General features: G+C 34.1%; 2 protein-coding genes and 2 non-coding genes across 4 annotated transcripts; 1 reads left to right on the top strand and 3 right to left on the bottom strand.

The window, feature by feature from the left end:
* Nucleotides 1–1,074: 1,074 nt before the first annotated feature.
* LOC119636521 (activity-regulated cytoskeleton associated protein 2-like) lies at nt 1,075–2,594 on the bottom strand. The gene has a single exon (XM_038031913.1). The coding sequence runs from the start codon at nt 2,363–2,365 to the stop codon at nt 1,571–1,573; it is 795 nt and encodes a 264-aa protein (XP_037887841.1). The 5' UTR covers nt 2,366–2,594; the 3' UTR covers nt 1,075–1,570.
* Nucleotides 2,595–7,531: 4,937 nt separating this feature from the next.
* On the top strand, nt 7,532–8,187 carry LOC119636759 (activity-regulated cytoskeleton associated protein 2-like). Its single transcript, XM_038032349.1, has one exon. The coding sequence runs from the start codon at nt 7,571–7,573 to the stop codon at nt 8,174–8,176; it is 606 nt and encodes a 201-aa protein (XP_037888277.1). The 5' UTR covers nt 7,532–7,570; the 3' UTR covers nt 8,177–8,187.
* A 5,017-nt stretch (nt 8,188–13,204) lies between these two features.
* Trnad-guc lies at nt 13,205–13,276 on the bottom strand. Its single transcript has one exon. It is a non-coding gene; the product is annotated as a tRNA-Asp (tRNA).
* A 379-nt stretch (nt 13,277–13,655) lies between these two features.
* Trnad-guc lies at nt 13,656–13,727 on the bottom strand. Its single transcript has one exon. It is a non-coding gene; the product is annotated as a tRNA-Asp (tRNA).
* Nucleotides 13,728–17,623: the final 3,896 nt, after the last annotated feature.

Below are 17,623 nucleotides of genomic sequence, written 5' to 3'. Positions count from 1 at the left end.
AAATGAGCAGTTTTTCGCTCAGCTGTAATAATAAGAGTTCGTCTATTCTATTTGAAGGCAAAGGTGACGGTTTAAGAGCTGAAGGTGAAGGTTTAAGCATTCCTCTCCACAGGAGTTTGATTAAAAAATGTTTTTATGAAATTGATTAGAGAGAATTCAGACACTGCTCGATATCGAGTAAACTCAATCGTAATATGAATGCGTTACTTGACTCGGGAAAAATGCATTCTTTAACTAACTATTTGGTGCACGCGATGTCGACAGCTATAAACCGGGCTCTCGGTTCTATAAAATGTGCCACTAAAAGCTTTAGAAATAAAAATTTTGATCAAATTTGATTCCTTTTTATGTAAGAGTTGAATCGTAGTTGCATTAAAGACTGCTTGATTGCTTACCACGCCACGCCGATCGTTACAGCGAATCGAATTCCTTTAAAGCTCTTTTATTGTCCACAAGCTAGTGCGAGTATATATATTGGTCGAGGTTTTTATGCAATTTTGTATATACATAAATGTGTACACAGAAGGCTTTTTTCCTTTAAGGCGGTAGAATATGTGGGAAAGTATAAAAAATTTTGAAAATGCATTCTCAGAAGCAGCGAAATGAAAAGATGGCCCACCACTTAACCCAAAAGAGCAAGCAGTAAATGGGCTGCTAATTAACAGCGTTACTGCAGTGATTAACAGAACAGAAACACAGCAAGCCCGTATTAATTTTCAGGTTTGAATTTTGAACAAAATGTTGGACCATCTTGTTATTTCGTTGTCGCTGATATTACCAACATTTTTGTAATTTCTATAAAAACAATTTTATTAAAATAATTTTTTAGTTTAATTATTAATACTTTCATACATGTATATATGCAAACAATATAATTATTTAAATTTATATATATACAAATATAATTTTATATATGTTAATACATATTAGCAACGTTGTTCTTAATAGCAATATTAATAATAATAATGATATTATATATTAAAAAAAAAATTCAAATTTACTGAATTAAATAACAATTTTTTCTGTAAATTTTGATCTTAATATTCGAACAACAAAAAAGAAAAAAAAAATTAACTTAATGAAAGGCTTAGTTTATATCGAATAAATTCTTAATAATAAATAAATATAACGAAACCGAGGCCTATGCACGTATGTAACTATGTCGCCTACAATTCTTTAATAAAAGGAAAAGTGTAGTGCATAAAATGCGAACAATGACAAAAGAAAATGAATAATTCTTCTAATAGTAGCATTAAGGCAAACACATTATACTTTCATTGCATTCATCGTCCCTCGCTTTGCTTGTAACTCATTCAATAGCTAAGTTTTCTTCAAAGAGTCGAAATATCAAATGTGTTCACTATAGGTATTCGCTCTTTACCATTCAAGAGAAATTTCAATACAAAAAACTTGAAAAATTTCTCCTCGAACTGAAAATGTTTCCTCTAACAAATTGCAGTAAAGTGCGAACAAATCTTCTTAACCTAGTAAAACTAACTGTTCTTGTCATCTTGGGGAGGAGAGAAGTAGAGATGACGTAAAACATCATCGCTCATTTAAAATAACGTTATTATACTGAAGTTGTTTTTGTTGTTCCCGTGTAATGTCTTTTCTTAGGAACTGCGTAGTCTTCAGTAGTATTTTCTTCTCTCTTCCGTTTTCGACATTGATATTGATTATGACCGCGAAAATTACAATATGTGCAACGTATTGTTGTGCGTTTTGCACCTTTTACGTAACCACCACCGTTCGCTTCGCTTTCCAAATTATTATGCTCTATAATGCGCCCCTTTTCCAGTAAGTCTTTAAAGTTCTTGATATCGTGGCGTGCAATATGTTTACGATATTTAATATTAACAAGACCGTAAATAAAGTCCAATTCAGTCTCCTCATCATGACGATCGTCTGGTAGCTGCGCCAGCAGAGCACGTTTCTGGCACACAAAAGTATCGATAGCGGCTTTATCGTCTTGTTTCTTTTCAAAAATTTCCATATAAACCTGATAAGCCGGCTTGGTGGGAGAGAAATGTTCGCGTATCAGTGATAAAACATCATTCCAAGTTTTAGCCTCTTTTCGAATTCCCTGCCACCAAGTCGATGCCAAGCCGTAGAATAATAAAGGTACACCTTTCAAAGCATCTTCATCGCTAATCGATTCAACTTCTTTATACGTAACAATCGAAGTAATAAATTCCTCAACGGCTTCATGATCACGTTGACCATCAAAAGAGGCTGTACAGTTACTGAAGCTACCTTTAGATTGAGTAGATACCGTTAAACCGGCAGATGCTGTAGGATTAGAAGTGCGCACGGACTCGATCAATTGTTGCAATTGTTCGGTAGTCATTTGTATAACTTGGGCCATTTTAATAGAATCCTATTTACTTACTTATGCACACTGTAAACCCCTTTTCATTGAATCATTGATTACTCCACTTGATAACTATCAATAATATATCTCTTATAAGAGAGATTTTTTTTTTATAAGATAAGATATGATTTATATTCCCTATCAAGAAGAGAGACAGATTTTATTATTGAATGTTCTCGAATTGGTTCCCCTGCTTAAAATGATTGTGTTGTGTTAATTAAACATCGCAAGAGACTAAAATTTTCAATTCATATGCAAGCGTTTATATACGAATTATTTTCCTATTTTTTTTTTTTTTCTTTCGTTGAAAAAAAATCGTTAATAAATGCTTCATGTTGTGAAATTCAAGTAAATGAGAATGAAAAACGAAAACAAGTGCAAGCGAAATGAATTTAACGTGAGTCGAATCGTTAACGCCAATCTCTTAGATGTATTCGAAAAGCTTGCTTTGATAAGACGGAGTTGTAACTTTTCTAAATATCATGTGCTAGCTTGTCCTCGTCATCGACCTTACTTGCAGGTCAAGGCTACTCGTACTTCTTCACAATACTTTATAGACTTCTTTTATACCCTACATCACTTGTCCTGCAGGCGGTATATACATGTATGTATATTTTTTTATCGAACATTGTGGCAACGCATTGCCAACTAAAGGTACCACATCAGGATCAAAATCAGCTCGGAATCCCTTTCGCAATACGTCGAGATAAAGAATTATGGATTCTTCATACCCACCATGTCATCCTACGCTTCTCGTGCTGCCTTGGGATTAGGCGTTCTGATATCGTCTTTGTGTGGCTTTATATCGAAACATGTCTTGCAAAAAACGACCTTGGAGTACATTAACATGACCGCTAGCATATTACCTAAGATAATTGCTATTTCCAGAGATCCGATAAAAATGTTTCTCAAACATACCCTAGCCGGAGAGAAGGAAACAGCATGCTGCATGTCGTCTTTTATGCCGTAGAAAAGGTCGCATGCGTTATTTGTTTGTAAGTTGAAAAGGCACAAATAACTCGGAAATTGTCCATGACTAGCGAAAAATTGGTTTAAGAAAAATTTCCCTATGTTTTCTTGTGTTTGGCTTCGTCTTCGTTTCGGGTCGTCTTCCCATCGTTGTTGCTATTCTGTCAACATGCCCTGTCGGATAGTAGTCTTAGATCACCAGACATCGCTGACATTCCCTGCTTGCCGCTATGGATACGTAATTGCTCCTTCACTAATAGCTCGATAGGCAACATTCCTGCCAAGATCGCTACCGCTGACGTTGAAACTGTGCAGTAGGACGATAGAATTCTCAACGTGCGCACTCTTTGAACGACTCCCACCTTTCGCACAAGGTATAAGAGCATATTAAGTTTATGCGGATATTTGTAACATCCGAGAAGGAGTTGAGATAGATCCAGTTTTCGTTATTCATAATCACTTTCTGTGTCATTGTTTCTATGTGATTCAAGGAAAATGACAAATAAAATATTCCTGCTAAGGCAACCACAGCATAATTTTAAATAATAATATAATTGCAGAATGGTGAGTGATTTGCATTAAACATGGAAACGAACATACAGCAAGAATGCATACAATGCCTTAAGTAGCATTTTAAGTAATAAAAGTGAATTGATAAAATTTAAGTACATCGTAAAGACAGTATGAGAGAGAATGTGTATAGGCATTGTAAAGTCTCTTGAGCTTCAATAAGTACCTAAATGCTGACAGACCTTAACGTAGAGTACATATCGCTAGATATGTTATTTTTTGTTCGTTTCTCGTATAGAAAAAGAAAAATTGTATCTGAACTATTTTCTTTGGCATCGAAAATTCAATATGATTTGCTCAATGAAAATTACACTTGTAGTGAGTTCTCAGTTTGGAATGGAGAAAACTGAAATAGAAGTTTCGCTCTTCCATATATTAGAATGAAACAATTGCATGGTATGACTAGATTATTTAAGTATTTTAGTTGAGTTTAAACGTTTACCTGAGAGATATATTTAATGTTTCTTAAAATGCCTCATTGCAGTTTAATATAAACGCATTGCTGATATGTAATCGGGTATGTGTGCTCGAGAATTCATAGAATTATTTTTCAAAATGTGGTGATTTTGTATATTTTTATGCCCATCACCGAAGGGTGAGAGGTATATTTGTTTTGTGCGAACGTTTGCAACGCCCAGGGGGAATCATCAGATACCCCACTAAGTATCCATATTCTTGATCAACATTACATTCTAAATCAATTTAAGCATGACCGTTCGTCTGTCTGAGTGTCTGTCCGTCTTTGTAATGTTTGGTGTAAACATTATCCTGGCCGCAAATATGAAGGTTTCGATTTCAAATTTGGCACAAACATTGGAAGTTCTTGCACGCAGGTTGGAATTGAAAATGGAGTAAATCGGTGGAAGAACCCGGCCGCAGTACCATGTAAACTGAGAACACGTCTGTTTTTCAAACGAACAAAAAATTGATTTTTTGCTCATTACTCATAAACTGTAGCAGATAAATGTACAATGTTTTGAAAGCATATTCTATGGGCGCTCCTGTAGGGCCTATATAAAAATGGGACAAGGTAACTACGCCTACCCAATATTGTAGTGTATCAAAATTTAATTTTCCTTTGAATGCCTTTATAGCGCGCAGAAAAAAGCTTCAAAAACTCCATAAAGTATATAAATGCTTGGACAGTTTCAGATTTGAGTTGACTCTAAACATGCCCGTCCATTCACCTGTCCACCTGTCTGACTGCGCAACTGTGCATTATTTTTGGTAAACATTATCGAAAAACGTTATCGAAAATGAAGAGATCGCCTACAAACTTGGAAAAGAATTTGGAATTGACTTTAACGTTTCCAAGGACACGCTTACAATGCCCGCACGCGTATACAACGAAAACTTTTATTTCGAAAATAGCAAAAACCAGCCGAGTGCGCTTTCTATTAAAGGGCATGAAAATTTAGTTCTTTTATTTATTTATTTTTTGTCTTTGCTATGATAATGGTGATGGGTATAAAAAATTCGGTCCCGACCGAATATAATTTTCTTACTCGTTAATGCATTGCTGGTCTCATTCTATTTCTCGTAAAGCGGAGGAAATAAGACTCGCGATTGCAAAATTGTTGGTCGCGGGTTCGAATCCCAGTCCCAGTGGATCGCACTGCGCAAGTAGTCCATCGCTTAAATTATTCTAAAACCCACATTGAAATCAATTCCACAATATTTTTTTAATTGATGTTGAAATTCATTTAACAGACCTTGTACAACAATTAATCATCTAAAATCGGTCCTTCTGCACGTAATTTCTATAACGACTTGATCCTCAAATAATGGGTATAAATTGTTTGATAGCAACTTAAACAAGTTTAGTTCTTCATATAGCTTTTTCCAAGAATAAATTTTAAAAGTTAGTTAATATATTGATAAAATAGGCAATAACTACACCCAACTCTGTTTTTACACGGCGGATGCGTGCCTTAGAAAACCATGCGGCATATGGCAAATTTAGCGGTTTGTTCATTATCTTTAAACAAATAAGAAAATTATAGTCAGGCAAGGCCCACCATTGAGTACCGTATACTACATTGTTCAACACAATTCTTATTTTTATTATAGAATACAATAATTATATCTTATTTCGTATGAAATTTTTCAAATATTGTGGGTCAGTTTTCATCACCACATATTAAAACTTGGACTTTTCTGCCCTACAAGGGATCGATTTTCGTGAAAATCCTTACTATAGTAGGATCCAAAAAATGGACCGAGATGGTCTAAATTTGGTACAGCTAATTTTTTAATATTCAGTTACTTTTATGACACAATTTTCATCATGAAGCATTGAATATGTTTTTTTCGTATGAATGTCAGTTTTCGTTATATGAGAAGGATTGCAAAATTAGCCCCGGCCGCTTCAAAGTTTTCATACCAATTTAGAATGCCGAAATTCTACTATTTAGACATAGAGAAATTTGGAAAATTGCAATTTTTTTCTATATAAGGACATTCCAGAATACGGTGTGGAATGGTCGAAAAAGTGCACCGATCTGAACCATTTTTAATAGTGTTCGTCCTTGGGTCAAAAAACGTCACTGTACCAAATTTCATCAAAATATCTCAAAATTTGCGACCTGTAACTTGAGCAAAATTTACAAGGACAGGCAGCAGGCGGACAGACGGACGGACATGCTTAGATCAATTCAGATTATGCCTCTGAACCGATCGATATAATAAAAAAAGGGGCGGTCTTAAGCGCTTCTTCGTGTTATATATATCGGCACAAACTTAATATACTCTGTTCCACAGGTGATGTAGGGTATGAAAGTCGGGTCAGATGAAAAAACTGCAAATATTTTTTCAGAAAAGCGTGCGAAGACAGTAAGATCCAAAGCAACTCGTTTTTATTACAAAAGAAAATATCAGAGTTAGTGAAAATTCAGCCCATAAGTGTTATAGAAGATATAAAAATTTGAACTAATATTAAGAGTAAAAATAAGTTTTCCAACCATTCATCGCTACTTGATAACAAACGTTCACGTTTATGGACCAAAAATGCTGTCGTTAGTAGACGTGTGCGAAGAAGAATTTCGTTGGCAGCCTCTGTCGGTTTTTTATTGTTATATTGTTCTCGATATTAGGTTATGAGGAACGGAAGTTTTGCTTCCTAAGTAAAATTTGTCTTTTAATAAAATAATGCCGGCGTGGGCTTGCCCGGCTATTTGAGGCGTGCTTACTTTAGTCATTGATATTCCTCAACTCAATAAAAATCCCAATACCTCTTGACGTCATAATTAAATTTTCCCATGTTAATGTCACTAACTTTTTTTTTTAAATTTCTTTTTTTATCTTTTGGTTCGTGCTAGAATAAAAAATTCGTGTAAAAAAGTGTATTTTCTACCATTGGGGAAACGTGTTATTTCAAAATCGTGTAAAAAAAGACATTGTAAAAAAGAGTTGAGTGTATTTGTTAAAAGCCGGTCAATTACATCATAAATAAAAAGTTTACCTAATAGTCTCTCTTAACAAGTTTCTCTTTTCCGCTTCTCTTCGATGATTGCATTCCTCAATTCATTCTCTTATAAAAATCATAAGCTCTTAATATTTTTCTCTCTTGTTTTAGACAATAATGGCATTTAAACAAGAAAATCTTCTGTTTTGCAAACAGTTAGTTTCTCTTTAGATGACAATAAGCACAAACTGTGTCCAATGACGGATGGAAAGAAGGAAGGAAGGATGTCAGATGAGCAATTTCGCATATTAAGCGAGACATTATATTGCTTGACGCCACGTTTGAAACAAGATGTTCATCAAGTTGAATCAAAAGGCAGTTTTAGCAATTGTCCGGACAGCTTCTCGGGATATCGGGAGTTTGAAGACGTGGAAGAGTTTATAGATGCGATAGAAACGTATAAAAATATGGAACAAATTACGAATGAAGATGCTTTAAAAGGTTTACCGCTATTATTGCACGATTTAGCATTCATATGGTGGAAGGGGATACATCGCGAATTCAAAACATGGGAAAATGCTATGACTTTGTTACGTGAAAATTTCTCACCTATCAAACCTGCTTATCAAATCTATAAGGAATTCTTTGAAACAAAACAAACCGAGTATCAATCTATCCATACTTTTGTGCTGCAGAAACGTGCTCTCTTAGCTAAACTACCGGAAGGGACGCTCGACAAGCAAACTGAAATTGATTTTATTTATGGTTTATTAAATTTTAAGTTTCGTCAACATATACCGCGAAATAAAATTAAATCAATTAAAGATCTGCTTGATAAAGGAAAACGCATTGAAAGATATTAAATTAAATATTTTGACCAGAAAACGGATTTTTGCTCCATTATTCATGCTCATCGCTATTATCGATATCGATTGCATGTTATTGTTCACGGTATTGTAAGAATCTAATTGTAAATAAAAGAGGAGGCGAATCAATTCTATTAGTTTACACACAATGAATATTTACTTACAATAAGCTAATGCGGGAATGTCTCTTGTTCCGCGAGCTTTATCTTTATATTCTCTCTTTTGAATTCCAAAAATAAGTTCATCTGTGCCGAATCTTATACATCATATTATATGTGGATTAAAACAGCAGTGTATTGCATAGGTCTTGTCGATGATTGTCAGTTTTGTGCAGGCATTATAGGATCTCCCAGGTAATGTGTGTGTCTGAAGACTTTTACAGCTTTATCTACTGTAATTTATGCATAATGAGTAAAAAAAACAATTTCTTTTTTGCTTTTGTAAACACCAGTGCTCTCGGTTTACGTTTTATAGTGATCATATCCTTCGAGTGATTTGTCCCATTTCCAATACCAATCTGCTTGCAAAGAACTTCCAGTATTCCTATCCAAATTTGAAGTCGATAGCTTCGTTTTATTATCAATATTTCGCAAAAACATTACATGGACAGATAGACGGACATACTTAAATCGATTCAGAATTTGATGAATGAAGGAGTATATATATATTTTATGGTGTTTGTGAAGCTTTCTTTCGGGCGTTTTGACAGAATTAATATAGCGCTTATGGGTGATAGGTATAAAGCCGTATATATATAAAGTAGTTTGAATCTTACGAGATATTTTTAGCGATATATCAGTTGGTCTCGCCCGGCCCAGCTACATTATTCTTAATTGTTTTTTTTTTTTAAATAATCACCTGCTGAGCACTCCTTTATTTCTTTCTGCCTTTTATGGCAGCTAATGTCTTCATATGCTGTACGAAATGCTTTCTGAAAGAATGTAATGTAATAAAAAGATAAATGATTGTGTACTCACAACACAAAATGTTTACATTTGAATTTCAACACAACACACACAATAGAACACAAATCAGCAAGAAAATTGTGAGTCACAGAAGGACACGCTACTTCATCAGAACTGACATAATGGAACAGGTTGTGGATCAATGCTTAGTCAGTCAGTCAGTCAGTCAGTCAGTATGTTTTGTATGTCGGGTTATTTGTACATATCAACTTGTGTATGCGTGTATGTATATGTATGTGAATTTCTCCTATGTTGTGTGTGTGTGTAGGTGTGTATGTATATTTGGATGTGCATGTGTGTGTTCGTATGTTCGTGTGTGTATATTTGTATCTATCGTATATATCTATTTGTGTACGTGTGTGTTTATAAAGGCCTTGTTGTATGTTGCTGTCGTCGGCGTTATTTTCTACAATTTTGTACTTTCTTCATTGTTAATCTTTGTCTCTCCGCGGCCTTGGGTCGGTGGATGGTTGACCAATACTGCTTAGTTATTTACTGTCGCCCTTAGCTATGCTACGTAAAACTAGTTCTTGCTCTTGCTTGATATTTTAAAATACTCCCGTACAGGGTTGCTTTATAACAGCAATAGTTGGCAATGTCTTCCTACGATTTGATCACTTTCTTTTATTTATTTGCTTGCGTGGCGCTGAACGACCCTCAATTAAACACGAAAGCGGTTAAACCCAAAGAGAAGAAAACAAGAAGAACGAGATCCGCCCTTTCCCGCCTTTATATCTAATTAAAATCGATCAGATGCACTGTCGCACTTTTTAAAGTCATTTACTTTCCTTTTCACTAAAAGAATTTCACCTGTGGTACTTTTCTAATAACAATCGCCTATGATAAGAACGGAACACTTAAGAACACGTCCGCGCAACGTCTGGAAGCTACTCCGTGCCTCGTAAAAACGTCGACAAAGCTAAGTCAATGTGGCGATAAAATGGATACAAAATGCTTAACACTGTAAAGTACATACTCTATGTGAAGAATTAATAGACTACGCAGACATATAAATGGGAAGATTTCTTTTGCTTCTACATGTTTACACAACGTGAAGTCATATCAAGAAACTTTTAACAGAATTGTTTCCCATACAACGAAAGAGCAACCAGTCAAATCGCTGTCAATTAACAGCAACAAAAATACGAAAAGTCCTTGACATTTTACTGGTTTAAAGGAATATCTTGTCAGTTAGTACCAATAGTAGCTTATTGAAGCAAAGTTTTTATACAATAATATATATATTAGAACAGAGCGCCTTCGTTGAAGTATGACCAAGTTTAAAATGCTACATCGAATTGCTTGGGAAATATCTAAATAACGGGGAATTAATGCAAAGACAATTCGCATAACTGAAAGGTCAATATCATCTGCGAGAAAGGCTACGACAACGACTAAGAACTTAAGTAAATAATGCTATAAAGATCTTTCGAATGAAATTTTTCATTCGAGAAAAAGGCAGCTGCCAAGGACTGCTGAAGAGTTATTGGTATTATCTGCACGCTCTTCAGCAGCTGTGATAGCTCCCCTTCACCATTTGATTACATAACATACGTAAAGAAATTTCATCCTATATATATTTGTAGCATTAAGTGGAATACCTTACAGGCAGGCGTTTCAAGAACACAATGCAATCCATTTAAAACCGAGTATCAGAGAAGGAAATTTTGGCAGCCCACAGTCTTCCCCGCCCACTTCACTTCGCCTTCGTATATTTGGAAACAAGTCGCCCAAACCATATTACGGAGAATCGAAGCTGGTCGCCATATTCCGTCATATATGTTTGTGTTCAGCTGAGAACGCAGAAATGCCCGAGAATATTGAAGGCTCCCTCAATAATGTAAGCACATTGCGATGCAAAGTTTGCTGCAATTATTTTTAATAGAACAAATTACTAAAGGCTTTCATGCGTTCTTATCTTCTTCTTTTTGGCAAACTTTATTCTTATATTAGCAAATAAAAACACTTTACGGTTATTGAGGCGCATGGTGTAGATATTCGCCAAGCCCACTATGAATGTTCTTTTTGAACTTTATTAAACTGTTATTAAATTTTCCTTTTACTGCTTGTTATTCTTTACTAAGGAAATAATTTCCATATATACATATGTATGTATACACGTTTTGCATATTAGATGCATACAATTTATAAAATTTTACGGATGTGTATGCATAAGAGCATTATGTGTACCGAATTCTCTACTTACATAACGGCGGCGCTAAGATCTGCCACTTTATCGACAGCCGTAACGAAAGCCATATAAGCTTAATACTGTCTGGAGCCTTAATTGGATGAAACTCTAATACAAAGACCATTAGGAGCTACATAACGAAGTGTATGCATACGTGTACATGTGTGTATGCTTAGGATAATTGGAAGGGTTTTTTATTGCTGAATATGCTTTATCAGCTGTAGCCACATTTCTATTTCATTGTTTTGCATATTTCTCCGAGATTATACTCTCGTTCATAATCATTAGTTTTTCCGTTTCCCACTCACTGCATGCATGATGCACACTAGTACAAATTCATATGCATAAAAATCTTTGGTTTCATTTAAGGAGGAACATACCCATCGCAAATGTAATGAAATTCAAGTTTCCCAATGAGATATTCTCCGATATCGAGAGGTCGTAAAACAGGTCCTATGCGCTTGACAAAACTGACTTGATTTATTTGTTCGTTTCTCGAATTTCTTATATCAAACATGTCAAAACTAATTTTATTCGAACTGAAAATAAAATGTCAGTAAACAGATAGAAAAAAACTAAGGATTGAAAAATTTATAAAAAAGAAGCGGTGTTGGACTAGGCCGACCTTTAAATATCCTACACCATATTGTCGAACACAGTTTTTATCTTTGTTGTAGAACACAAAAATTGTACCTTGTTTTCATAAGAGCTGGGACTGTATATTAAAAACTAGACCTCTTTGCAAATGAAGTCTTGGCTTCCGTTAGAACGGTTGTGCTCAAGAGGTTTATAAACTGAGGTACTTTTTGTATCACTTTTTATGTCAAATTACTATTATGGGTCAATTGTCATCACCATATATCAAAATTTAGACTTTGCTGCCCTGCTAGAGATCAATTTTGGTGAAACTCTTACAACTTCACATAGGATAGGGCCGAGATCGCCTAATTTTGGCACCGCTAATTTTTTTACGTTAAATTACTATTACGATATAATTTTCATCATGAATTATTTGAATATGTTTTTATCGTAAGAACGTCAGTTTTCGTTATATGAGAGGGGATGCAAAATTTGCCCCCGCCGGTTCAAAGTTTTCATAACAATTTAAAATGCCGAAATTCTACTGCTGAAGCACTTTTGCTGAGAAATTTGGAAAATTGCAATTTTTTTTCCATATAAGGACTTTCCAGAATAGGGTGTGGAGTTATCGAAAATGTGGACCGATCTGAACCATTTTTAATAGTGTTCGTCCTTGGATCAAAATATATCTCTGTACCAAATTTCAAATGGTAGAGTATAGGAAAGACTAATGATACAGATATTCTCGCAACGAGATACGTAATGTCACTCTTCGCATTAAAGTGTATGTTAGAGAACTTAACTTCCCCGCGAAGTCAAACAAAGATAGCACTGCAATAAATAACTAATACGATTTTTATTCAAATCAGTAATTGGTCTTAGATTGACGGACACTAAGCCAATATTTATTTTAAAGTTTCTGCCAATACTTTCACTAGCTTGATATGGTTATAGTTTTTTTATTGTAATGTAATTTTCTGAGATGGTTTTTGTTGAGTTAGCCAAATAGGACGGTTGCGACACATTTTATACATTGTGTTTCCATTGAAAAAGTTTCAAAGAACCAACGCATTGCGAAACGGCGCGCGATAGCATAGTTGGAACTAAAAGTTAAATGTCCAATAGTTTATCGAATACCCTTTACTTAAACTGTGCATGCGTTTGCGTAGAGCTATTCTACATCTCTTCAATAATCTTTTTGAACTATTTTCTCCGAATGATTGCTTATTAAAGAAAATTTAGAAGCATTTGATAAAAAAAAAAAGATAAATATGCAGCATTTCAGCACCACTCCCCGACGGGGAATTGAACCCCGGTCTCCCGCGTGACAGGCGGGGATACTAACCACTATACTATCGAGGATGTTGGGATGGTCGTGTTTAAATTAGTTTATCAATAAAATAAATCAAAATTAATTCAATTTGTTTAGTGATTTTTTTAAACTCCCCAAGGAGATTAGTTAAACGTCTTAAAAAAAAATTCATTAAAAACTACTAACCATACGCACACATGTACAAGCATTTGAAAATATAAAAAGTTTACGCAATTGAAAAGTAAGTCGCCAAAGTGCAAGTTTGCGAACACATTTTGGGAAAGTATTCTATAAAAGAATTAACTGTAACGTCACCATTAGTATTGATGAATTGATTGAAAGGCAATAAAAATGAAGTTGTGGAAGAATCGATCACAAAAATAGTTCGTTTTGTGCGACGCATAAAGAAAAAAAAAACCGTTGCAAGCCCTCCCCGACGGGGAATTGAACCCCGGTCTCCCGCGTGACAGGCGGGGATACTGACCACTATACTATCGAGGAATATACGAATACGACCACTAAGGGAAATTGAAATTAAAACCCAAATGATCATCAAACATATATCACGCTTATTATATATTAACACAGTTAATTCATGGGATATTTTTGATCTGGGTTATTAATGGCCTGGGAATTTATGGTCTCTTAACTAAACAATTTTATGGTGAACACAATAAGGTGAGTGGTAATATACTTAATGGGTCATACTATAAATTTAAACAATTCTCCCTCCATTAGCCTAGTGTCTACATTATGAATTAGTATTATTCGAGACGAAAAAACTTTTATGCTCTTCCAATTACTTCAACATCTTATGTAAACAACATAAAACGTTTGGTAAGTGATAAGTGCAGGGATAAGAGCATCCAATTAGATTTATGATGAAATTATTATTTTTATATTTTATTAAATGCGTTACTTTTACATTGTACTGAATACATGTTAAAAAAATAAAGACTCTATGTGATTGTTTTCGATTTCCATAATGTTTCATATAAAAATTTTCGATTTCTTGAGGGTCGTATCTGGTGGTGGGTGTAATTTGCAAAAACTGTTTAAAAAATATAATAATAATAGATGTCAAGCATTCCTTTTTTTGTTTTTTATTAATTTATGTCAATTAGCGTTGATCAGCCTGCTATTGCATTATTAAACCAGTTGTGGTGCAAGGTTTGCAAAACTTGTGTGAATGTATGAAAGCACAATTGAACGATTTAAAACTACTTTGCGTAAATGGTCCTTCGAAGTCCTTCTCAAGGACTAAAAGCAGCCCTTTCTTTTGCTGTATCTATTGACTCCACGAATGTCCTTGATTTAAACCTGATTATCTGTCTGTCTGTTTATCTATCTGTTTGACGTATTTTCTATCGGTCGTAATTTTTGAAATATTTCTATCAAGTTTATTGCACGATTGCTTTAAACGGTTTGTGTTAGATCAGTTTTACGAGTTGGGTCGCTTTTACGTACAGCGCCCCATTAAAACAGATCTGAAAGTATATTTGGCAATAACTTTTTCTCTTCTATTTTCCTTCGCTTATGAACATGCCGCCAGTGTTTTTGTAACAACAAACAAGTTTACTTTCAGTACATTTTGATTTTATTTTTCTATCTATTTACGATGACTACTACTTTTTCATTTGCATGCGTTTTTGTTTTTTAAACTATGAGTTTTTCGTTATATATATTTGAAAATAAAAGCGTGTTCTTGAATAATATTGAACAAATTATGCAAAATATATCAAATTTTTCAATTCGTTTCCCATTAAATTTCTTTCAAATATGTAAATGATTTATTTATCATATATGATAAGGTTTTAAATCAGAATATCTTCTAATCTTTGCAATAACAATTTAAGCCGATAAAGAGATTATATCTAGAAAATGTGGTAATTCAAAAAGAATCCGCCCCGTTAAGTGACATCTTGTCGACATGTGTTAAACAAAGCTACAAGTGTTAGGCTACTCGTCACTTAATGCTTGTAATTCGGATTCAAGCATACAGTCACTCCAAGCGAAACACGGACACTGTAGTAAATAGATTTTATTGGCAAATTCAGCGACAGTAAAATGATACAAAAATGCCTTTTGTATATTTGTTAAGCCATCACACTAAAAAAAAGTGCAACTTGTCAAAAAGTAATGCACAAGTCCAACTTGGACAGCTTTAAAGATTTGTTTTTTTTGTAATTATATTCTTCATGTAGCCCCTCGCTGGTTTGGTATCCATTCCATTCATTTTTTGCAATAGTCGGGTGATATTTTTTCTCAAAGTTCCTTTAAGACGTTTTATAACTTTTCTTTGGTGGAAACCGTGTACTTCTTTTTTTTTTGAGATAATCTTACAAATGTAAAGACATTGTATAGCAGTGAGGATCACGTCAAAAGAGGCCCACAATAAAGTATTTTCTGCAGAAGAAGAACGATTTTTTCTAAGGAAAATAAAGCCAATCCCTTTTTAAGTGCAGCAAAACTTGTGTCCATAGCTGAGTAAGAGCCGAGTAATAAAACAAAAGGATATACAATAAGAAATGAAGCCAGTCCTCAAAGCACGGCGAAAGCCATTTATTTGTATGCGTAATCAAACTATTAGCTTGCAATTTGCCAAAGGGCATGAAAATGGAAATTTTTCTTTCTGGAAAAATGTCTTGTTTATCGACGAAAGCAAATTTAAGCTTTTTGGTTCGGATGGTAAATCCATTGTTTGGGGAGAACAAAATGAGCAACTTAAGGTTAAGTAAATTGAGACCGAGATGGAGGTGAATTAGTGGTGTTCTCGAGCTCATTTTCTGCATCAGGACCGGGATCTTTGCTTGCGCTAATGGACCAAAACGTATATTTACATATGCTAAAATGAAAATTTTGGAAAAAAATTTGCTTTGAAGTGACGATACATGAATTTATTTTATTGTCATCATTCATAATCATGTATTTTTTATTTGAAGCCTTCGCTAGAGAGAGAGAGAGAGAGGTAAACAGACATTTTTGTCAAAATGAGAAGAAAATCATTTCAACATTTGAAGATTTAAGTGAATAGCACGCAGTAAACAGTTTCAATTGTTCCCATTAGCACGACGTTAGTTTTTATCTAAAGCATAAGTCCGAAGAATTGAATATCTGTCGAGGGCATTCTTATAACTGAACCAATCAACGAGGACAATCACAAAGATTTTAATGGAATCATTAATAAATTAGCGATGCCGCGACCATCAACACTTGAAGAGTTGGTTCAATCCCTCGATTGAAATATTAGAAAAAAATTGGAAAAGGAAAAAAGAAAAATCATTAATTAAATTGTATGTGTTAAGGTTTTTAATGCAATCATTTTTTCACTTGATTGCATTCGAAATAAATAAAAGTCCATAAATGTCAGAGCGAAAATTTTTCATGTATGCTGCAAATAACAATAGTAGCATAGTGCATTATTCGTCCGTTTGTAATTCTAAAGTAACGGAAAAGAAGGTTGAAAGAAAACAATACTTCATACTTGCATAAACACATGCATATAAATTATAGGTGACTGTGATTACGTGCACCCACGCCATGCAGATGTTTGCTCTTATTGAGGCTTTCTAAAATATTCGTAAGAGACGCACACCTTCACACACCACATTAGAAGCAAACTCAAAAATTTCCCTCTCTCGCTTTTCGCCTGATAAAGGAAACTTACCCTAAATGTATAGCCTTTCATATAAGTACAACATTTTAGACGGAAATCGTCAGTATACTATCCTACTTATATTATTCGGAAAAATTCCTTGTTAAGTAATTATGAAGATTTCACAGTTGCCCATAACTTTGGTAAACGAAGCAAGCAGATATGAACGTGTCTGATAATAATAAAAAGTAGGAACAATTTTCTCTTTGTATGTTTGCCATTTTGTACTTATTTTATTAATGCTTTTTTTTTATCATTTTTCTCATTCATTAAAAGCAACTCTATGCTCTCTTCATTTGAAAGAGAATGTAGAAAATTGAAATTTTTTATATATATATATTATATCTATTATAGTAAAATGTATTCAAATATCGATCACCATTTCACTGCTACGAATATCTGAGCCAAATGTGATAAATATCCTTTCTTTTTAAAAAGTTGTTCAGATAACTAAGGTACATCAGTGAACATATAGCCTTTTTTTATTTTAATAAATGAAAAAGAATTCTATAAAATACTGAAGAACGATTAAAAACTTTCAACTAATCATCACTATTCATAACGTCACGGTTGAGGGCTATTTATAAATCGTTTGGTAAGTTTTTCAAGATATTATACCTTAACGTCATAGTTTAGAACTAATTGATGTTTCATTCCAAGATGAATAGATTCTTCTTTAAAGAAATCAAACACTATCTTTTCCCTATCTGGCTTTCTTACCAGCGGCCCATTTTATTTGCAT

The sequence above is a fragment of the Glossina fuscipes genome, unplaced genomic scaffold (assembly GCF_014805625.2).
Source record: "Glossina fuscipes isolate IAEA_lab_2018 unplaced genomic scaffold, Yale_Gfus_2 28, whole genome shotgun sequence".
Lineage (NCBI taxonomy): Eukaryota > Metazoa > Arthropoda > Insecta > Diptera > Glossinidae > Glossina > Glossina fuscipes.
The sequence above is the reverse complement of the archived record's forward strand: the minus strand, read 5'-3'. Positions and strand labels throughout refer to the sequence as shown.

Excerpts from the sequence above, each read along its gene's own strand:
- LOC119636521 (XM_038031913.1), bottom strand. The coding sequence starts at position 2,365 with ATGGCCCAAGTTATACAAATGACTACCGAACAATTGCAACAATTGATC.
- LOC119636759 (XM_038032349.1), top strand. The coding sequence starts at position 7,571 with ATGACGGATGGAAAGAAGGAAGGAAGGATGTCAGATGAGCAATTTCGC.